This window comes from Xyrauchen texanus, chromosome 15 (assembly GCF_025860055.1).
Source record: "Xyrauchen texanus isolate HMW12.3.18 chromosome 15, RBS_HiC_50CHRs, whole genome shotgun sequence".
Lineage (NCBI taxonomy): Eukaryota > Metazoa > Chordata > Actinopteri > Cypriniformes > Catostomidae > Xyrauchen > Xyrauchen texanus.
Window position 1 is genome coordinate 4,315,876 of NC_068290.1, and position 24,055 is coordinate 4,339,930.

At 39.1% G+C, this 24,055-nt stretch overlaps 1 protein-coding gene across 1 annotated transcript in view; it reads right to left on the reverse strand.

Annotated features, from left to right (window-relative positions):
• Positions 1-24,055, reverse strand: part of LOC127656313 (inactive phospholipase C-like protein 2) — a 72,651-nt gene that overhangs the window by 22,565 nt on the left and 26,031 nt on the right. The window contains exons 2-3 of the mRNA XM_052144582.1: positions 16,209-18,695; positions 12,010-12,213 (exon numbers count right to left, since the gene is read on the reverse strand). Of these exons, the coding sequence (XP_052000542.1) occupies positions 12,010-12,213; positions 16,209-18,695 (2,691 nt within the window). The remainder of the gene's footprint in view (positions 1-12,009; positions 12,214-16,208; positions 18,696-24,055) is intronic.

Below are 24,055 nucleotides of genomic sequence, written 5' to 3' on the forward strand. Positions count from 1 at the left end.
CTGTGTAACAACGCGTGGATGTCTACCTGAATGAGCAAAAGGTAATGTCTGTATCACATATAGCAGTGTCCACAGATGAATTTGTGTTCTTGGTAACAGAAATGTGTTTACATCTGCCAGATCAGAGAAAATGTCGCATGAGCCTCCACGTGCTGTGAGTCTCTGAGATGTCATGCACAACCAGCCACATGATAAAATGACTTGTCCTCTGCCACCTGGATTGAGGTGAGTAACTTGTCCTCCGCCACCCGGATTGAGGTGAGTAACCGCACCACGAGGACCTACTATATAGTGGGAATTGGGACCTACTATGTAGTGGGAATTGGGCATTCCAAATTGGGAGAAAGGGGATTAAAAAAACATCTGTAAATACATTGTCTACTCACTTTCCTGCAACAATAAAACTGGCAGCTTTGATTTAAGTATCCTTTGAATTGAGCCAAGAGGTTTTCTATTGGTCACAGGTCCTTCTGTCGTAAGAATTCACGGTTCAGAGTTCACCAAGCTTGAACTTAGGTACGCAGTGTTGAATGAAATGTCTTCACATGCGCTTGTGTTTCCGGTCTGCTGCATTCAGATGTGTTTGAATGGGAGTGTAGTGTGACCACCCCTTATTATCGAAAGTATTGATAAAAACTTTTATATAGTACAACAGCACTCTTGCTTGTGACATATTGCTTAATGTAAATATAATGTAATTATTATTGATATACAGTACATTATTACATATTATTATATTGAATATTACATTTTACTTTAAAGCAGTAGTATATTTCTCTTTCAATTTCTTCAATTTAACATGTTTTGTAAAATTCAGCTTTTATTTTGGTGGAAAAAGGAATGAAGAACTGAGTTTGTATGTCTTTTGACAGCTTCACACCTCTAGAAATGCAGTTTGTTATATGGCATAAATGTGCATATTAAACCGCAAAAGGCTGCAATTTAATTAGGCTATATAAATATAAAGTCTGCATGTGCTGCAAGGTTCAAACTTAATTCATGCTCTGCTGTCTGTAACTTATTACAAACACAGGGTGCACGTGATGCTTATGATTAGGTGTTATCAGTGTATGACAGTTTATTACTTCCATTTTTGTGGTTTAATTATTAAACTAGGACATATCATGATTTTAATTTCATTATTTCAGTATTAATACGTTTACTTTATTGAAAATATGTCAAATTCAGTGACATTCCACATTTTACAGTTAATTGTTTTTAATGACTGGATTCTGGACTGTTTCTGTGTTTACTGCATTGCGGAAATCATAGGGCCCTATAAAGAAAGTCAAGTCATTTTAACTTGTATAGCGTCTTTCACACACACACACACACACACACACACACACACACACATACGTTGTGTTTCCATGGTTTATGGGGACTTTCCATAGACATAATGGTTTTTATACTGTACAAACTTTATATTCTATCCCCTAAACCTAACCCTACCCCTAAACCTAACCCTCACAGAAAACTTTCTGCATTTTTACATTTTCAATAAAACATTGTTTAGTATGATTTATAAGCCGTTTTCCTCATGGGGACCGACAAAATGTCCCCACAAGGTCAAAAATTTAGGGTTTTACTATCCTTATGGGGACATTTGGTCCCCACAAAGTGATAAATACACGCTCACACACACACACACACACACACACACACACACACACACACACACACACACACACACACACACACACGTTTCAAAGTAGCTTTACAGAAAATCATGCATTAACAGAAAATGAAACCATAATATCTATAAAGTCTTAATCATCATTGTGTAGTTTGATTAAATATGATTGTGAAGTATGTATAAAAATAAGTAATGAAATAATAATTGTATTTAGAAACCATTGAGCAAGCCGAAGGCGACTGTGAAAGGAGGCGTGCTGAAAGGAATGACAATGACTTAATTTGAATATTTAAGATACAGCGCTATATCAGTGCTGATTACACCTGATTAAACTAGATTGCTGGAGGTTTTTGCACTGAAATACCACACGGAATAGTGGCGCGACTATTTAATGAATTCGCCCCTGACTGTTTAATGAACACATTTCCCGAACACGGTCCACGTCTTCCATTGGTTGCACAAACAGATCAGCATCAGAATTGGTTGAAATAAGTTCAATTATTTCCTGTGAATCAGGTTCAACTATCCATTTCATCTAAGCATTTCAAACTTGTTTCGATTACATCATGTGAAGGTCTCCACAGGGCATTTTTTATCTATTAAAAAGTTTCATTTAAAATAAACAGAGAAAAGAGCTGCCTATTACGCAGTGGTGAGCTGTGCATTTAAAGTCTAGACCTTCAGTGTGATTCATTCCATTAAGAAAACACAGTTTCACAATGAATAAGAGCCCCTATGCCTTTGGGCATCATACATTATGTCGCAGCTAACTAGTAATACCAATTGACATTTTAAAACATGTCCACGCACGAAAGCCAGAACTTGAAACGACACTTAATGCTCAAGCAAGCCTAATTTTAACTGCAGCATGACTGTTTTGTGAAATGAACGTCTCCCGAACAGACATTCAAAAATCATAATTCTTCATTGGAATCAACCAAGGAGGTTTATAATACCTGGGAAAATCTATCTAATAATATTTGAGATTTAAATGTTTCTTGCAATAAGTTTTGTCAGGGTGCACGGTTATATTGCGTTCCATTCAAGTTGGATGTGGGATATTCCTACTTGATATCTCCGACTATAAATGTATTCCATTCCCCGATATTTGGAAGATGACATTTAAGGAAACAAAACTGCAACGCTCCCGTTAGTTTAGCAGGGGTTTGACTCTCATTAGAAATGTCTCCTAGCAACCCAACTGATAAACAATGCTACAGCGTTAACATTTGTGCTACAGGTGTACGATTCTGACTTTGCTCTCATTTGCACTGTATATCTAATACTGACAACAGGCAAAAAAAATATAGATTTTTCTAGCTATAGATTTATTGTCAATCCCTATGTGGTGGAAGTGAATGTATGCCTGTAAAGTTAGTTATAAAAAGATTAAATAAAATGATTTTCACAACCTTATTTCATGACAATGAATCATCAGACTTCATTGTCTTGAGCAATTACTTGCTCTCGTGATGAAGAAACAATGCATTAGCATTCGCTAAATCTGGTGCAGGCTAAGTCAGGGAGTTTCTTCAAATACTGCAAAGGGCATCAGTCTTTATGTACCTCAGGTTTGCCCAATTAAATTGTGCATCCCTATAGTAGTGTAGTACATTGCAAGGTCAAATATCAGTGGCAGATTCTCTTTCCATGCCAATGGAAAAAACAAAAACAGCTGCCTTAGTTTTGTGTCAGGACCTGACAGACGCAAGCAGGAACATCGGTTTCGAAACCATTTCCTCACACAATTCTACTTTGAAACCCATGTTGAGTTTGCCGTCATTAGCAAATAAAAGTGTAGCCAAGATATTAGTTGATAATCTCACCCTCGTGATTTTCCAAACAAACATTCTTTCAGTTTGGAACATCATAGAGGTGAGTAAATGATGACAGAATTACTAAAAGTACTCCTTTATGGTCCACACCACCCCTATTTGGTTTTAACTGTAACACAAAGAGAGACGTGGTCCGTTCAGTACAGGGGTCTGCATCCTCATGCCCGCACAGCGGTAGCAGCTGTCTCAATTCTGACTTGCCTACTGTCATTACATTACTAATTGCTGAAGAAATTGCAGCCTTGGTTGCAGATCCACCACTATAAGAGGGTATTTATAGAGCAGAGGACCAGAGGGAGGACAGCGGCACCTCTTTTCCAACTGAACTGATGCACAAACAGCGCTGCTTCTCCTCAGATAGATGACCATATCGTTCAGCTCGTTCATATCTGCAGCTATTAGGACTGGGTGGTATGAAAACATAGACCACGGTGCAACAGCAGAAATGTCAATCGGTACAGATTTTTCTATATTTTTCTATATTGTTTATACCATGGTAGATATATTTGCATGAATGCATTACGTTATTTACACATGAGAGCGACAAAGAAACATGGAGTTATGTGAAAACACAGAGGAAGAACTTGTTATTATGTGAAGTGGTGTTTTGTTTATTTAAGGTTGCCAAGCAATGTCACACATTGCTGCATTAACCTCCTGAGATCAGTATATGACTGCTGTGTGCATTTTCCATTTCCCTTTTTGATTTGCTAGTAGCACCTAATAAACATGCAAAATATATAAATATATATTATATATATATATATACACACACACACACACACACACACACACACAGTCATGGCCAATCAATTTTATGTTTCGCCAATTTTTCTGCTTCAGTTGTTGTGTTGTTGGTGTCACATGTTTTCTAGATTATTGTGCAGAGTGATCAGATGCATTTTAATTAATTGCAAAAAGCCCCAAAAAATTTACTTTATCACAAAAACCCAAATTTCACAGTTATTTTGGCCCTGGCACAAAATGAATAGCTAACATAATGTCACTAAATATATCAGCAGCACCTGGGAAAGTGTGAACGAGTACTAGTCGGGTGAAATCACTCTTATTTTATAAGAGCAGACTGATTGCTATAAAAGGATGGAAGAAGTGCTTCCATCATCGCTTTGCATCAAGATGGCCTCACATGCAAGGAAATTGCTGCAAAGAATATTGCACCTGAAAGAACTCATTTACCAGATCATAAAGAACTTCAAGGAGAAAGCAAAGTTATTTTCTCTGAAGAAGCCCCCTTTCGATTGTTTGGGACATCTGGACAATTGATAGGAGAAGAAAAGGCGAACGCTACCATGAGTCCTGTGTCGCGCCAAGAGTGAAGCATCCTGAGATCATCCATGTGTGGGGCTGATTTTCATCACAGGGAGTGGGCTCTCTCACAATTCTGCCCAAAAACACTGGCATGAATAAAGAATGTTATCAAAACCTCCTGCAAGAGCAACTTATCCCAACGATCCAGGAGCAATTTGTCAAAAACACCAGACAGTTAACTTGATCTGCAGCAAGGGCTGAGTGTTTTTGTTGACAATGTTTCCAGCTGATGAAAACACAAGCTCAGCTCTGACCGATGAGCCAGTAATACCCTGGACTGTTTTAATAATGGCCCCTCGTCATGACATTCTCGAGAAAACTCATCGGGATGAGAAGACTGCATGTGTATTCTCAATTAGATGTTGTGGAGTGATATAGCAGCGGTTTCTTACACAACTTACAAATTATGTTGTTTTTGTCTCGAAGAAATCGAAGAAGCGCCACACAGCACTTTTAAGATGTTTTAGTGTAATTAAGATCCTCTCTGACTCCGAGTCCTCACTCTCTTTTTCAGACATTTTTCAAATTATCTGTTTCGCATCTAATGGATTGAACTGGATAGGCTAACAAAAACAAACTGCGTCAGCTACGTCATCATCATGTCTCGTGCGCCCAGGATGTAATTATTTATGTGATACATGGGCAGTGATAATTGTATTGCTTCCTGTGTTGGTGTTGTCTGTATTGTGGCAGTGCTTTGTGGTGTTTTGCTCTCTCTTTCTCTTTCCTTCTCAATCTCTCCTCATTGCAAAGGTTAATGGACACCAGCCAACAATGGTTACCTTTTGATTGCAGCCTGGTTCTGATTGGATGCTGGATGGAGAGCTTGAAGATAAAGCTGGAGAGTGAACTCACTTGAGGGAGGTCTTTTTGGTGTCCATGCTGCTGAGACGGTTTTCTCCTGCCCCAGACAATTTGTTGTTGTTGTTGTTGTTGTTGTTGTTGTTGTTGTTGTCGTCATCCCATTCTAAGTGTTTCCTCAACTTGTTGTAGTAGTAACCATTTGTTATTGTACAACCTGTTGCTTATTGAAGTAACAGTGGCAAGTGTTAATTCTTTGTTTCATATTTTAAGATATTGATACTCCTAGAGAATCCTTAGTTCATTGTTTATTTTTGGTTCTTTTTGGAAGCCGTAGGGAGGAGGACGCCATTTTTGTTATTGATCATGTTTTCTCATGTTTTTGATTTAGAGAGGAAGTAAGGGAAGAGTTCTATTGTTGATTAAGATTTTATTTGTAAAGGTTCGAAAGTACTCTTTAAAAAAAAAAGTCAGAAGAAATGTGTTTGTTGTTTTGGCCTGGTCCCCTCTTGAAGCCTTTTGAAGCTTCCCTTTCGCATGTGTAAACTTTGTTAATAAATCTGATTCTTTGATTTGATTTAAGATTGGAGTGATCTTTGTGACAGAGCTGGGACAGGAGAGGACGCTCTTTAGCTGCCTGTTAGTTTGTTTTATACATTTTTCCATTCTCATTATTACCTTGTTACCCCCTCCCAATCCTAGATGGTGAGGGACATAACCACACCTCCAGACACACCTAAAATTCGAATGCACATTCAAATGCAAAAACCGTGCATTTTTATTTTTTTTTAAATTCGACGAATATTTGAAATTCAAATTTTTATTTGACAGCCCTAAGTCTTAGCCCATTATACAATGCAAACATATATATATATATATATATATATATATATATATATATATTTGTCTATATATAGGTTTGTTTTCTATTATATATATATATATATATATATATATATATATATATATATATATATATATATATATATAAAACTCCTTATGTACATTTACTTTAGCAGCTATACTGCAGAAGAAAAAGTTGTTATCGGAGAATTTTGAATATATTATTTAAATATTTTAAAATATCGAAAAATCCTTAAAACAAGATCCATTTACTTGAGAAGCAACATATAAGATATTTAGACTTGCTTTTAGAGCAAATATCTTGAATACAAGAATAATGTTTCCTTAATTCACTGGCAGAAGTATGAACAAGTGAAAAATACACATCAAAATACACGTATATTTAAGATACATCCTCTTAAAGCAAGCCTAAATATATTATATGTTGCTTCTCAAATAAATGTATCTTGTTTTAAGGATTTTTAGACAATTTTAAATGGAAAATAAGACATAAACACTTGATAACAACAGGATTTTTTTGCAGTGAAATGTTTTATTAAATAATAAAAGTCAAAGTAGTTTTTCCCCTTTAATTCATTGATTGTTATTTAGAGGTATTTTTAAAAGATGATTTTGTCCTCTTTATTTTAAGTAAGCACGTTTAATACAACCTTTTAAGTCGGGCACAAGCTGAATAGTCGGTTAAGAGCTAATGATTGCAATAATTATAATCATTCTAATAATCCTTAGATTAGTCAATTATAAAAAATAATCGTTAGTTGCAGCTCTACTCCCTATTTAGTGAATGACTTAACCTCCAGTGTGCAGTCTGTCTGTATTGGTCTCAGAACATGTAAAGCCTCTGAAAGCAACATTTTTCAGCTTTTGGATGAACCCATTGAATACACAGTAAAAACAGGATTTCTAAGGATAAAATGTGCTGAAGTACACATTAGTGTACATTGTGTTTATCAGCGTGGCTTTCATGATTAATTGCTCAAAAATCAAGAATGGCATATCGGATGAAACTAGAGACTAAAATTGGTTTCAATGTAACCACTTTATTAGGTTTCTAACCAGATGTAGTTTTGTTGGTGTTTCTCACACAGACAAACTCCGCTGTAGTTGGTGCCATGATGTTTTGTCACATGACTCCATGCGTTGAAAGTTGTACCCTTCACTGACAGCACAGAGGATTCTGAACTGAGATCAGACAGTTTAAATACATTTAAATTATGCGTTGCGTATAGCGAAGCCAAAATACAACGTCCACTCACGTGTACGTCGGGTCGTAAAAGGTTAATATAGAATTCAGCTGATGTACAGACACAGGTGTGTGTATATCGGCTAATGGTTTTTATGTGGCTCATCCAATCAGAATTTAGAGTCATAAATGTATTGTATTAGCTTTACTGATTTTTTGTCTTTTGTTGCATAATGTGAAGCTGCATTTGCAATGAGGCCACACATATAATTCATTTGTTATGAATAAACTTATCTTTTGGTCAGAAGTTTCAAATCAAAAGAGATTAAGTATCTTTCATTTGTATGAAAGATTTGTATTTCATGTTATGTAATTATCCAAAAATAGACATTCCAGTTGAAATGCGATGGTGAATTATACAAACACAAAAAAAGACATATCATCATGACCATTGCTACATCCTTATAACACATCAAATTTGAGTCAACATCCAGTAAAGCCTTTTACATGAGTTCCTGTGGATCAACTGGTAGAAAACATGGCACTGGCAATGCCAAGGTCATGGGTTTGATTCCCTGGAACTACACTGTGGCAGGCGGGGCCTGGTCGTGATCCGACACACCCGGTCCCGTATTAGGCTGACTGCAGAGGATCGTGTGGGAGAGAGAGATTGTTTTCGGCACCAGTGTAAAGGGATCAATGGAAAGGAGGAGGCGAGAAACGGCTTGACAATATAAATAATATTTTAATATAAAACTTAAACAAAAGACAAACACACACACATGACGGACATGTCTGTAAACGATCTCTCTCTCTCCCGCACGATCCTCAGCAGTCGACCTTTATCCCTCTCGAAGGCTTGATTAGCCTAATACGGGACCAGGTGTGTAGGATCACGACCCGGCCCCGCCCTCCGCCCTGCCACATACACAAACTTAAAATGCACTATGAGTCACTTCGGATAAATCTGGCAAAAGCATAAATAAAAATATACAAGCATGGATACTTTGAAACACATTAAGAGATTTTTAGAGCCATAACTTTCTAGGACTGTAAATGATGTTACGCAAGACAGGTTCATGCAGGTCGTAATTGGCTGATAATTTAGTCCTTTATATGTTCATTTAGACTCACTCTCATGTTGTCCAAAACCCTTAAAGGTTTTTTTTTCTTCCATGGAATACAAAAGTGGATGTTAGGAAGTGTTAGCTTAAGTCACCATTCATTGCCTCTTTTATCCATACAATGAAAGTCAATAGTGACTAAAGAGTGAACTCTCTTCAAGCCTCATTTTATTCAGGTCAATCATAAATTTGTAAAATATTACAATAATCAGTTTTATTTATATATATACTATAGCCTATTAGTGCCAATAAGAACATTTTTAGATCTAATATATTCAGTAATTTTGTACTTAAAGTTAATGTATGGAAAAGAGCTGTGTGATGATTCTTCCAAAAATTCTCCTTTTGTGTTCCACAAAAAACAAATAACAGCACACAGATTTGTGGATAAGGAGCCCCTTAGAGGACAGGGAGGGAATTTATTTTCTGACATTGGTTTGAGATCCATAACAAAAAGTTTTACGTTCTCTCACGAAATGTTTAGGCTTCCTCACAATAGTTTGCATTCCTTCACAATAAGTTTTGCTTTCCCTTGCATTTTTGGGGGGTTTTCTCGCAGTAGTTTTATCCACCCCTTATGAAAATTAACCAGTTGAACTATGGTATTTGTTGTAAAACCATAACTACAACATTTACTATAGTTGTCATACAATAACCATATTTGAACGGTGATATTCATAGTAAAAACCATATTAATAATACAGGAAAACCAAAACTATGGTAATACAAATTGGTGGTCAACCGATATATTGCAGAGGCCGATAAATCATCCGATATTAAAAGAAATGTAATTACCGCCATTGATACATTTTCCCATTTGGCCGATTCGTTTCTCAAGCCGCAAGGGTGCCGAGAATCGACTGTTTGCATATGAAGAAGCCATATGAGACATATACATACAAACAATCAAAGTTTGTTTTGTTGTTTCGTGGCATCGTTTTATAACAATAATAGACCGGCGTACAACAACGTCTCATTTATACTGTCCTGTCGTATCAGACAGACACGTATGAGTTCATGATGTTTAAAGCGCTCGTGCGTTTCATTCATTCAAACTTTTGTAATGATACAAAGGCAAATATCAATAAAATGCGATTTCTAAAGTGCACATGCAATCCATGGTTGCTGGACAACTGTGTACGTTCTTGTGTGAAATTATGAGTAAATACTGTATAATGCTAAATAAGTAAATACGTTTTGCAATTTTATGTATATGTTGTTTACTATATTAAATTGTGTGATTATATTGGCATTGCATAGGCCAACCTGCTCCCTGGAAATCGGCATCAGCCATTTAAAAAAACCCATATCGGTATTTACCTCTAATAAAAATAATTATCATTCTGCAAAAAACATATGGTTACATACAGTTTTTCCCACCAAAAGAAAATTCTAATGAAAATTAACCCTTTAACTTACATGCCGCCATCTCCTGGTGGCCATGTGTAACATTGTGCTTCATGTGGATTATCTAATGATCTACGCATCTGGGTCGGGTTGCACCAGCTTTCTGTAAGGTCTCACTTAAGTTGGGACGTAAAGTTCAAAATAAGGGCTTAGTAACTACAAGTTAGTTTGTAACTAAGTCAGTGCCTAATTTGGTTGCACCACCTGTCCTTAAGGCAAGACTTAGCTAGTAGGTCGGTCGTATGCTCAAATAATATGAATTTTCACTTTATTGATCCAATAAGCAGCCTTCAAATTTGAACGCAGAAGTGTTAAAAATCCATGCATTTTAGTTTTATCTTGTTACGGTTAATGTTAGGGATGCACCGATTGTGAAATTCTGGTCGTGTCTAGCCAGTGGCTGTGGGTGTTATTATAGTACCACCTGTTGGATCTTCTCCGAAACTGCAGCTGGGTAGGCAACTGTTGTCCAAGTGGACCGCAAATAACCAAGACATATAAACAGATAAACATCGGCTACTGCCATCGGTGAATGACATCATATTTGCAGTCAGTCAACAAGGTGAATATCGGCCGATACCGATGTTTGGCCGATACATCGGTGCATCCCTAGTTAATGTTCAAACCTTGTTTTCTCACATAGTCAGCTGTAATAAATGATATTACTATTTAAATACGACACGTAATACATGTAGATTTAACATTTACATTTATTCATTTTAATATCATATACATTTTGTATTATTTTTATTCCAACAGTTATTCCTGGTCAGAATGTTCCGTAAATATTTAGTTCATATGTAGGGTTACGTCCTACCTAAGTTTTCAACGGTAAACATTTTTGTAGTGCGCAAATTGGGACTTGGTGTCCATTTACGCCACAGCTAGGCTAAGTTGTAACTTACGTATGGCTGGTGAAACCGGCCCCTGATTACCTTGAGTGTGGGCTCGTTTCAAGCATAATAACATCCTCTATGTAATGGTAAGTGAAATTTTACATTCCATTTATTTTTTGTGAATTAACAAGCAACAACGCAGCACATAAGCATGCCAACATAATTGTCAAAGACATATACTTAGCTATTACTTGCTATATTTTTGTCTCTGAGTAAAACAATTAAGCTGCTTGTATTCTACTCGTTGAGAGCTTTCCAGCAACATATGACACATGGCTATTTGATCAGTTTGATGTTTTTACCTTTTGCAATAATATTGCAATAAAAGTGCAAAATTATTGAGAATTTATCAAAACGGAACATTTCTGATTTGTCTGCAAATTTCAAAGCACTTGTTCAGTTTTGGTCATAATGCTCGCATGCATTGGAAAGTAGATGCACCGGCGGGCCCATCCAGACTAACCATGTTAGTAAAACCACTATAGTAAAACTAACAATGTTATTTTTGGCAGCATGATTATGATTTTAATTACTATAGTTTTGTTTTTCCTGCATTATTGCTATACATTTATCACAAATATCACAGTTGAAATATGGATACTACAGTAAAACCAAGGAAAGATTGTGGTTACTATGGTTTTAACACTACACATACCATAGTTCAACTATTGTTACCTTAGTAAATCCATGGTTCATTTTTATTACGGATGGATAAAGCTATTGCAAGTGAACCCAAAACAATTTGTGAGGGTACTCAAAAGCTGTTTTGAGGGAATGCAAACTTTTCTGAATCAACGCAAACCTTTGCATTAGAAAATATATTACCTTCCTGTCCTCTATGTGGCTCCGCAGCAGGTCAGTAAATAATTATATGATTTACATTCTTGGGTGAACTTATCCTTTAAAGAATATAATTTTATTCTGAAATGCTCACCATCTCATAAGTGGTGACCACTTTCTTCAGGACTTCAGGCAGCAGACCCTGGGCCTCCATGGTGGGATACTGATCCTTAAGGTTAAACAGAAGAACTGGGCTGTTGTCTGGCCCGATGAGGCGTGGTGAAAGTGCAAGTATACATTGCTTCAGGTTGGCCACCGCAGACAGACCGCAAAGTTCTTTAAAGGGCACAATAGCATTCTGTGGAGGACAAGCAGGTCAGTGTTTGAATTTGCGCATATAAATGTGTCACAAAGTTTCTATTATTTGCAGCAGAGGTCTTGTTTACATATGTAAACCACAGATTGGTTTATGATATCTGTCACTAAACAAATGTACTTCAAAAATGCTGTAAGAAAGTAGACCTGAGAAAATGGCATCAATATTCGATAAGAAATACTAGTGAACAGAAATGCATACTGCACAGTATACACTGTTGAATGCCTAATATCTTTACAAAAATTTTTTAAAACAGTATGCATTATGCAAGACAACTGTTGAAACGCAAACAGCAGTTTGCTAAATTGTTATCACATGACCTCATGCATCACCTTGCATGTTTATTTCAGCTAGTGTCCTATAGATATCATACTCCAGATATATTACAACTGTTATAGTAGTATGCTATTCGGAACATACTGTAGCCAGTCACATAGTTGAGGTAGGTGAAAACAGAAACCAAAGCTACGACAGAAAGGTACAAGCTTTCTCATAGAGAGCATCTATGAACAAGAAAAGAAACAGGAAGTGGTTTTATTGAGTCTTACAGAAGCACTGCTCTGAGTGTGGGCAGATGACATCATTCTTGTGAAAGTGGCACTACTGTGTTGAGTAAATACAGTAGTATAAATCTGTGATTCCCAAACAGGGGTACATGTAGCTATGGGAACATTTTGCTTTGTTAAACCTATAAAACAGAAATTACAATTTGAAAATAAAAATATTAATTATTTTTGTAATTAACATCTAAAAGCGCTACATTCAGGGGGCCTGGGTATCTCAGTGAGTAAAAACGCTGACTACCACCTCTGGAGTTCGCAAGTTCGAATCCCAGAGCGTGCTGAGTGACTCCAGCCAGGTCTCCTAAGCAACCAAATTGGCCCAGTTGCTAGGGAGGGTAGAGTCACATGGGGTAACCTCCTTGTGGTTGCTTTGACTCCGCGAAACGTGCTCAATAAGCCACGTGGGTCGACGGTCTCAGATGCGGAGGCAACTGAGATTCATCCTCCGCCACCCACACTGAGGCGAGTTACTATGCCACCACCAGGACTTAAGAGTACATTGGAAATTGGGCATTTCAAATTGGGGTGAAAAGGGGGAGAGAAAAATAAACCACTTTTCAAGGGGGAAAAAACTACTGTGTAAGTTTTGTCAATATGAGTGGATGACACTTATGGCAGAACATGTTAAAGTGGCCCCAAAAAGTAAAGGTCGACCGATTAATCGGTGCCAATAGCTACTTTTGGAACTATCGATACCATCAAAAAGTCGATAGTTCACAGATGAATTAACCCAGCTCTCTGTTTCCACGTCTGTCAGTGGATCACCAGCTTTCTGACAGACAGGCAGCAGCTAGTGAGACTGTGGAAATTCACTTCCAGCACCTGTACAATCAACACTGGTGCCCCCTAGGGATGTGTCCTCTCCCCACTACTTTTCTCCCTGTACACGACTGACTGCACCGCCAAGGACCCATCTGTCAAGCTCCTGAGGTTTGCAGATGACACTGTTGTCATCGGCCTCATCCAAGATGATGATGAGTCTGCATACAGAAGAAAGGTTGACTGGCTGTCTAACTGGTGCAGTCATAACCTGGAGCTGAACACACTAAATAAAGTTTTAATGTAAGGCACTTACAACAGACGTTAATGGTGCCAAAAGTGTTTAAAAGATAATTCTTTATTTTATATTTTTGTTAAAGCACTTTTATAGATTATTCAGTCAAAATATGTATTATTTGATCTGTTAAGTTTAAACTGTCATTTGGTTGGACTACTGTTTTAAGTGGATGGGTTCTTATATAATATAAAGACATTTAAACATTATTAAGTGCGGCTAAAGTATCCAAATACTGTTTTGGGCCATTGCATATAAGACTCCATACAGTGGTAGATTCAAGCGACAGTGTTTTTTACTCGTCTCACAATCTAACGCTCTTTCAAAGTTACATCCCATCAAAAGTCTCAGCCAATCAAACCAATATTAAACTGCTGCTATTAAATTCACAACCTGCTTCAATTTGGTAGGAAACTACTAGGTGAATCGGTTTTTCGTCCATTAAATAAAGTAGATTAAAAAGTGAATCATTGAAATAATGGCCATTTTAATCATATAAATGGTTTCTGGTACTGGTACACCACAGTGGTACATAAGACTAAAACGATTGGTAAACATTGTTATAAATAACTGTGAAGTAGTGCCACTGAACACACAAGAAGTGTTAATCTCTGAGCCTGAAATTGTTTCCACAGGAGGAATGCAATGTAAACAGAACTATTAAAATAAACTGTAATATGCAGCATGTTATGAGAAACCATAACAGAATAGCTCATGTCAAAATAAGACAAAGCCCAGAGCAGGAGAACTTGTACTGTTACATTATCTAATTTAAAGACTTAAAATGTAATAATACTGGTATCTCAGGTGGGGGCAATATAGTAAATACTCACAATATATGTGTGGAGATATCAAATCAATAAATTAAATACGTTTTGAATTCAATAATCAAAATGATTCTAGATTCAAAACTCATGAAAACTGTGCTCTGAAATATCCCACGATCTACACCATGAAGTTTTAATGATACTGAATCTGCGTCTTCTATATAAGTTATTATTAACAGCAATGAATTAAATGTTAATTAAATAATTCATAAATTCATACTAAACACAACCCGAATGTTATTAAATACACTGAACTGAAAATATGTGGAGTGGTGGTGGTGTAGTGGCGTAGTGGGCTAAAGCACATAACTGGTAATCAGAAGGTCGCTGGTTTGATCCCCACAGACACCACCATTGTGTCCTTGAGTAAGGCACTTAACTCCAGCTTGCTCCGGGGGGATTGTCCCTGTAATAAGGTGACTGTAAGTCACTTTGGATAAAAGCGACTGCCAAATGCATAAATGTAAATGTAATATATATTTAGTAGGCTACATGCACGTCCTTACTTTAGTGGTTGTTTCATGTTTTAATTTTCCCTTCTACATTAAGGAATTTTTCTCCAATGATGACATTTTCAACTTTGCATTAAAACAGTTGGTCAGTCAAAAAATCATACATTGTATAAATAAAGCTTTGATTTAAAAATATATAAATATGTGAATGAAATATTTTTTTTTTCAAGCTGTATGCAACTAAGTTTATTATTGCCATTGTTAATGATTAAATTAATTTCATTCATTAAAGTTAATGATTGTCAATTAAGGACATTTCTAAACATGTGCAGATCTAATTAGCAATTTGTATTTTTTTTTTTTTACAGATGTCCATGTGTGACATTTATCCTGTTTTAAGTTTAAGTAGAACATTGTAAAATGGAGTATGTATCGTTATATTATGCATATAAAAGAAAATTATTAAATATAATACATTCTTCATTTAGCGAAAAACAGTGTGAATAAAAATATTCTTATAATTATATACAGTACAATTATAGAATTGTAAGATATACAGCTGAATAAAATCAGTGCTTTTGGATCTGTGGAAGAAAGTCTTCAGTTGAAATGCTGCTGGCCTTGTGAAAAGATACTTTATGTAATTTGTGGTTGCCTCTCAAGGTCATCTTTGTGATGTGTTTTTCATTTTAGAAAACATTCTCACGCTATTGAAAAGAAGATACTTACCACTGCTGCAAACTATACATATGCTGAGTCATATGCATAACTTTAATGGATTATTCTGTGTTCGGTAAGAGTTAAGCCCAACAGACAGCATTTGTGGCATAATGTTGATTACCAAAACATTAATATTGGCTCATCCCTCCTTTTCCTTAAAAAAATCTATATATATATATATATATATATATATATAACTGTATATAACTTTACACAGAAAAGGTTAGCAAGCAGTTTTATCACACTAAAATAATGTTAGCATTCATATTGTTTACATCTTGTGGTTATACTTTTGAAACAAAGAGTATTTGAACATTTATTGATTGGCCCATTAATTTGAAAATAACTATTGTTATCTCACCTGCATGTTCTCTCTGAGGTCCGTGGCTTCCCGTAGTGGCTGTGCAGCAGTTTTGAAGACTTCATCTACAGACTTGATGAGAAGTATCCTCATGGTGGGATATTCTCGACCCCGTTTACTCTTGCGGACCGAAAGCCCCCTCTTGTGAGGCTTACCGCCTCCACGCCGGTTCGTAATAGCCACATGGACGAAGAGCCAGGCGTGTGGTAACACTTCACCTGTTAGAGACTGAAGGGGAATGTGGCGGAAACCAGGCTGAATACACTCAATCGGAATGGTGTACTGACCTATAAACTCATCCCCAATGTAGTCATCATCCAAAACGACAAAGCGCACCATTGCCAGTTCCGGAAGATTAATTTGAAACTCAAAACTTTCATCAAAGATGGGATTGTCACCATTCTGATGGACTGTTTTTGTCCTTTGTTCAGCGCAATCTGCAGGGATGCCATGAATTTCAACGTAAACATAGGGATCTACAACATCACCTTTGGCACCTGAGCCTTTGGGTTTGGGAAAGTTTTGTCCACTAATAATCTTTATGTGAAGAAGCTGTGGAGATACTCCAGGAACTGAGTCCTTAGTATTGGCACTGAAATAAGACACCTGCTCCCTCATGATGGCTGGGCGTAGTACGTAACCACAGTTGCCGTTTTGTCGAAACCAACCGATATTGAGGTCCATCATGAGACCCGGTGTTTGGTAGTTCATTGCTACAACTTGACAGCCACATTTCCAAAAGTCCTGAGGGTTCATGTTGCTGGAATCAATCCGCATTGGATTGGGATAAACCCTTGCCAGAAACTTCTTGTTGTAGTTAACAAAATCCCCAGGGAAGTCTGTGGCACACCGACTAGCAAAGACCTCATTGAAGGAGCAAAGCTCCCAGTGTTTCTGGTTCTGGAAAGCTGTCTGAAAGTCCTTAAACCGGACGGATTTACACAATGTTACCAAGTCAGACAAGTCCTTGGTGAGATGAAACCATTTGGGTTGAGCAACCGATTGCTGTTCACCTCCCTCATTGTTCATTCGTTGAGACATTTCCGCCCCTTCATCCTCATCTGTCACCTCACCTTCGGAGCCTGTAAAGTTGCTTGCTAGTTTCTTTCCCTTCAAAAGAATCTTGCCCTTCAGTTCCGAGGGGGACGGAAGGTAGTTGTCCTCAATGTTGGGAGGATCTGAGTGAATTTTGTCCCCAAGTATCTTTTTAAGGTGTTGAAACATTACCTTTTGTTGCTTTAAAGAGCAGTGGTTCTCCAAGCACAAGATCAAAGGAAATTCTGATGCCACAAAACCATATTTATTGATGATGTCAATGACGTTGCGGAAGACGATCTGCGAGGTCTGTGTATGGCCAGTGTAAATGACTGGTTCATTATCTGGCCCATCCCACACATCAATTTCCACACTTCTGCAGCCCATCTTTAGGGCACGGATGTACCCGGTTATATCTGATGGACCCCGGAACTGGTCCTCAATCAGATAGGTATTATGGGAAGAGTTGATGTAGTAGTGAGAAAGGGGTTGGTTCATATCTTGGCATACTGTTTTTTGTTCAGGATCAAATATGTGGCAGTCCGGTGACATGAGGTAATTGGTAAATCCATCCATGGAAAGCCATCCCTTGAGTTGCCCCTCTTTTGAGGGTTCATATTTCTGAATAACTTCTATGCTGATGTCTTCACTCACCTTGGCCATACCCTGTTCTGCCTCCAAAAAAATCATCAAGTCCTTGGTATCGAGAAATTCCTTGTTGCTTGAGAACTGAACCAACAAAAAATAAATCTCTGGTCTTGTGCAGAGGTCATGAAAGACTTCAATGAACTTCTCTTTGGTCACATTGCAACTTGTTTTATCTTTTGCTTTGTGCAACTCCTTAAACTTGAGCTCTATCTTGACATTTTTCACTCCGGGACTTAACTTTTTGATCAGCTGCACGGCTGAACCAAGACTGATGCAGTTTCCGCCAATCACATCGGCTTCGTCGAAGAGGTCGCCCAGCCAGGAGGCACGCATGTTGTCCTGGCTACTCTGAATCATGTTAAGGGTGTGCTTTCCATAAGATATTAGGTACCTGAGTCCCGTCACCCATATATTAGCTACATCCGCTGAATTTGCCACTAAATCGAGTGACTCGTAGGTCTCCCCATAAATAATGGAGAATGCACAATCCTCTGAAATTTGATCTGAAATTCCATTGGTCCTAAAGGTGTCTGTGTTTTTACCAGTTCGCACCTCTTTAATAGATTTGACGTCAATCTTGGCCTTGTCGGACTCTTTTTTGGATGGCTCCCACCGCAAAGACTGCATGTCAGCATCTAGGAGGAAGTAGCGTTGGTAGACTCTTGAGTTGGAGCGTACTTTTCTCAGTTCCGAGCCGTCCACCATTGAATTAATGCAGTCGCTTGCACTGCTGATTTTCTTTTCTGTTGGCATGCTACTGAACGACACTGTCTTTTTCCTTTCCTTGCATCGCCTGGAGCCATCCTGGAAAATGAAATAATTTACCATAAGTACTGAACTACTTGACAACTATGACGTGCTAATAATATATTAAGTACAAAGTAAAACAAAATCCAAAAAACTTTCAACAAAACAAAATCAACTTTGATGAGTAGAAAAGTGTTTTGGAGAAAAAAAGGTAAAAATGATGTTTATTTACATGCAAAAAGGCTTTTTATTGTATATATATAACATTTTATAAAAAACATTTGACTTATTTGAAAATAATTATTGATCAGATTTAATAAAAAATACAAATGTGACATTATCTGTGGAGTCTATATAACGTCTAGGTTACGTATGTAACCTCCGTTCCCCGATGAACGGAACGAGACGTTGTGTCAGAGAAGCGACACTAGGGGTCTCTCTTGAGCGCCGATATTCACCTCTGAACTATGAAAAAAGGCCAATGAGAGTTGGCAACCATATTTGCATGTCCCGCCCCCGGACATACGGGTATTTAAGCGGCGCAAATACGGGAGTTCATTCAGGATTTTTCTGAGGAGCCGGAAATGGTCCGGCCACAACAGGGGCTCGGCTCAGCAACGTGGCAGGGGAGACACAACGTCTCGTTCCCTCCATCGGGGAACGGAGGATACATACGTAACCTAGACGTTCCCCTTCTGTCGCTCTCTCCACGTTGTGTCAGAGAAGCGACACTAGGGGTCCACTTAAAAAGAGCCATGCGCTGAGCCGTGTACGTGATCCGCTGATACAGGAGCGAGCAGGTATTCCTACGTGCAGAACGACCAACTGTATCAGGCTGCACGTACCCTTCCCCAATGTCCCATTTAAGCCATCAGGATTCCTTATCGTTACCCTGGAGGGGGGAACAAGGTGACGGCCGCCAACATCGGAACGGGCCAGCCTGGCTGGGCCTCTTTTCTCTCTATGTTTCTCGCATAGAGCAACTACGGCCGGGGCCCTTACACGCATTGAGGGAAGGGGGTCTTAGCCCTTATTAGGGTGGAGAAGACACTGCGGAGGCCACACCTACCCGGGAGGGGAGGCAAATTTTGAGTGGCAAATACATCGCATGGCCTATACTTAGGTCTTATGCGGAACAGTAGTGCGGTGGTAGATCCAGCCTCGCAGAGGGGGGAAGCATACAGCACGGCACCCGAGGCAGCTGTAACTGCCTAAGGAAAACACAGAGTCAACTCTTGTGAGGGGACAGAACCGTGGTTTTACACACAGGGGGAGTCCGAACAGGAGGCCTTACCTGTGGGGCACCTATACCAGTACAGGGTAGCTAGTGGTATCCGCAGTGGTTTGGGTCGGCGAGTTCCTCCGCAGAACTGCGACCCACGAGGGCTAGGGAGGAGTCAACCAGTGTCCCAAACCTGGGATCTCCTGGGAAAGAAGGCGCACTGTTTCCCCTGGTTAGGGGGAAGGGCGCTGGGTGCAAGCGATTCACCCGGTCAGATCGTGGACGTGCCACCGAGTTCTACGGGCTCGGTACCTGAGAGAACACGGGACGATACTGACTCAACTCGGAGATCGAGGGTGGCGAGGGCGGATGAGCAGGTGGCGGTGCGACGAGTGGAGAGGGGTGCTCTCCACGAAGACGTCAGCTCATCATGCACCTCCGGGAAGAAAGGAACCGAGGGGGGGGCGAGGCTGTGAGCGGCGCCCCACGCCCAAGAACCAATCGTCCAGCCGTGATGGCTGTGGGGAGGATGGAGGGTTCCAATCCAGGCCCACGCTGTTGGCTGCCCGGGAAAGTATATCGGACATCTGTGCGTCGGCCTCCTCCTGGGCGTGCAAGCCCGAAGGCGGCAGCCCAGAGGAGCCCTCAGCATCAGAGCCCACGCCCTCCGATGTCGCGGCGAACTCATCTGCTTCCATCGCAAGAGGGTAGGCAGACTGGCTGTGAGGCGAGTCGCCGCCACCTCGAGCGGGGGACGGGAGTCAACGAGCGTGCCGGGGGCGCGGGTGGTCCGAGGGGGCGTACCCGGCGGAGCTGCACCCGCTGCCATCCCCGAATCGCCTCCATCGCAAGCCGCATCGTCCTCAATCCCGTGGGAATAAGGAGCGACGCGGGGGGCGGCTGGAGTGGCTTGCTTACAACCGCAACGTTGTCATGGTCATGTTCTCGCAATGAGAACATGAACCATCCACAAACGCAGCCTCAGTGTGATCACTGCCCATACACACGAGACAACGCCTGTGGCCGTCGGAAGCGGAGAGTACTCTACCGCATCCAGGAACAACACAGGGGCGGAAAGGCATCTTTATAAAGACGCGTCCTTAAGAGGACGTTCAACGCCGCTGTGTTTTTTGCTCTTTTAGAGGAAATTACTCTTTCAAATAAAATCACTCTTTTATGAATGAAAGAACTCGTGAGAGATCTTTCTTATCTGCAACTGTCGATGCGCTCAGGGGCAGGAAGTGCACAGCCGTGCAAACAGGAGAAAGCCGCTGTTGTGCGCCGTAGAATCCAACAGCATGCAGCAGAGGATAGCAGGAACTCGGTGTGTAAAACGCAGCAGTCTGCAAACACGACCATCGGCTCCGAAGAAATTTTCTGAATGAACTCCCGTATTTGCGCCGCTTAAATACCCGTATGTCCGGGGCGGACATGCAAATACTGGTTGCCAACTCTCATTGGCCTTTTTTCATAGTTCAGAGGTGAATATCGGCGCTCAAGAGAGACCCCTAGTGTCGCTTCTCTGACACAACGTGGAGAGAGCGACAGAAGGGGAACTTTTGTTACAATTAATAAGATAATGCATAGTTTGCATATTTTAAAACTTAAATGGTTAAAGTGATTAAAAACAAGATTGGGCAAGAAGGGCACACGTTTCAGGAAATTGCAAGTCTGATCGCTTAAAGTAATCTCTCTTATACAAATCTGTATGATTTCTGGTAAATCGCCAAAAGTTTAATACTTAGGGTTAAGAGTCAGTTCAAAAACAGACAATGATGGAAAAAAATGAGAATGTAAAACTAAAAATCTATTTTAATACAGAAAAGTTTTATTGCTCTGATAAAAGACAACTATATTTTGAGCTATTAGCCTATAGTACCACCCCTTGAAAAGCATCTGATTTTCTTTCTAGTTTATTGTTTTACATAAGAGAATTAAATAAGTTATTTTGATGAGTCCCCTCTGGGTTTAATTATCTGTTCTAGTACGTGCTGTAATGACAAAGCATCAACGTGTCCTTTAATAACACGACGAGCCCTAAACTGGGCTTAATTAAGAAAATAATTACAACCGTTTCACAAAGAATGAGCAGTTAAAGTCTTGACTGGAGTAACTATGGCCTAAGAAAAAACATTATATAATTTGAAATCTAATCTCATAGAAATGAGTCTAAATTGCATGAGCTAAGAGTTGATTAGTTTAAATGTAACATTGCTGGCATATATACCTCGCACTGACAATATCACTATCTGTATTTTGTGAACACATCACTTCTAAATCAGATTACTGCATTCTAAATGTGTGTAAGAGTATCTAGAGTGAGCAAGATTTAAGTAAACAATCAAGGTGCCAATTAACTGGAAAAAGAGATTTAAAGAATCAATTGTATGTCCACCTGTTAAACAACCTGCATGAACCTGCAACAGAATGAGCTGAAGTGAAAGTAATGTAGTGGCTCAATTTGGTCAGTGGAAACTTAACCACAACTCAATCTAATGAGATCATAATGGATTGGCAACATGTCAGGTAGTCATCGGGATATTAACATGAATCATTGTGAAGTAGGGCTTGGCGTTATGATGATATATACTGTGAAAAAGTTGACATTTTTCTAAACTATTTTTACCAAGGTAGGCAAATTTAACTGCTTCCAATGTGGCTCATCCAATCAGAATTTAGAGTCGGAAATATTGATTATATAATATTAGTTTTACTGTTTTGGTGAATTTTGTTTTAAACCAACTGTTACATAATGTGAAGCTATTTTTGCCGCAAAACTTTACTAACAAAATAGTGTTACAAAGCAAATTAATCGAATACTCTTTGGCCATTTTGATTCAGTAAGGGTGCTTTCACATTTGGTCCGACTGCTTGGACCAAACAAGTTGGTTTCCTCCCCCTCCCACTGCATACGCTGGTCTCTGTTTACATCATATTATGTCTATGTGGTCTGAACCATGCACCAATTTTGTCCTTAGCGTGAGTACAAGCGGCAGCTGTTTACCACTGTAACTAGGTAACAACAGAAGAAGACATCATCTTTGCTGTGTTATTGACGTATTAATCTCTTTGCATTTACCACCAAAACTTGACATGCACAGAGTGTGCAATGACGTGAAGAATGTTCACGTTTGTCTGCCGTGAGCCCACGGATGCATTGCAAGAGATGTGAAGAATGTGAGCTGCTCTCTTGGAGACAAGCAGGTATAAGAAATGCATTATACCATAATAATTGCAACCGGGAGTCTGCAAAGGTGCAAATGATATGTCATCACAAGCTATTCACTTTCATGATTTGTTATGATTGCGTTCACATCAGCAGCGTACCGTTTTGGAGTTCACATTAACTGTACCCCAGACCACCTTTTTCAAGTGGACTTGGGTGCAGTTTGCAGGTGCACACCTAACTTTAACGTCATTCGAACCCGGCACCCTAAGTTACATTTCTCTTATATCAGACAGAGTTGTCAATAAAATATTTGGCTGTTATTAAATTGTATTATACTATAATGTCATTATATTTGCTATCCTGCTCTGATAGTACAGCTGAGCGGAATGTGTCTCCCATTCGGCACCAAACATTTCCTGAACATCTCTGTCATTGAAGCGCTCCACCTGCTCAGGTTTTAGGAAGCCCCGCTGTCCCATGGTAACCCTGTGTCCCCTGAGAGTTCAGGCCAGAGTTTGGCCAGCACCCATGCGCCTGTCTCTCAGTATGATGTGGAGCAGGCGCTGCAGCACTTACTGAGAGTAATGACCAATGCAAATGTGCACTGGAAATTTATTTTACAAAGGAAATGTGCCTTCCTGTATAAAACAAATCTAAGCTTCAGAGGTGAACCCAACTCTACTTGTAGGGAATAAGACCTTAGTAAGCGTAAAATGTCAATGTAATTTCTGAAAAATGAAACCTTTTTCAAACATTGCATTTCCCAAAGCCAACTTCAATATAAATAATTTGGAAACATTTCACAATAAGCTTCTATTTGTTAACATTTGTAAATTGTAAATTGCATTAGGTATCAGGAACTAACAATGAACAATATCATTTTTTAACAAAATATGAAAACTTACAGTGCCTGAAGTGCCTCATAATTCTTAGTTTTAAACCACTTAACATGAAGACACAACTCAAAGTTTGCTTTCTAGAAAATTGCAGACTTAACTGTGCTGTATATTTTTTGTAATAATTATG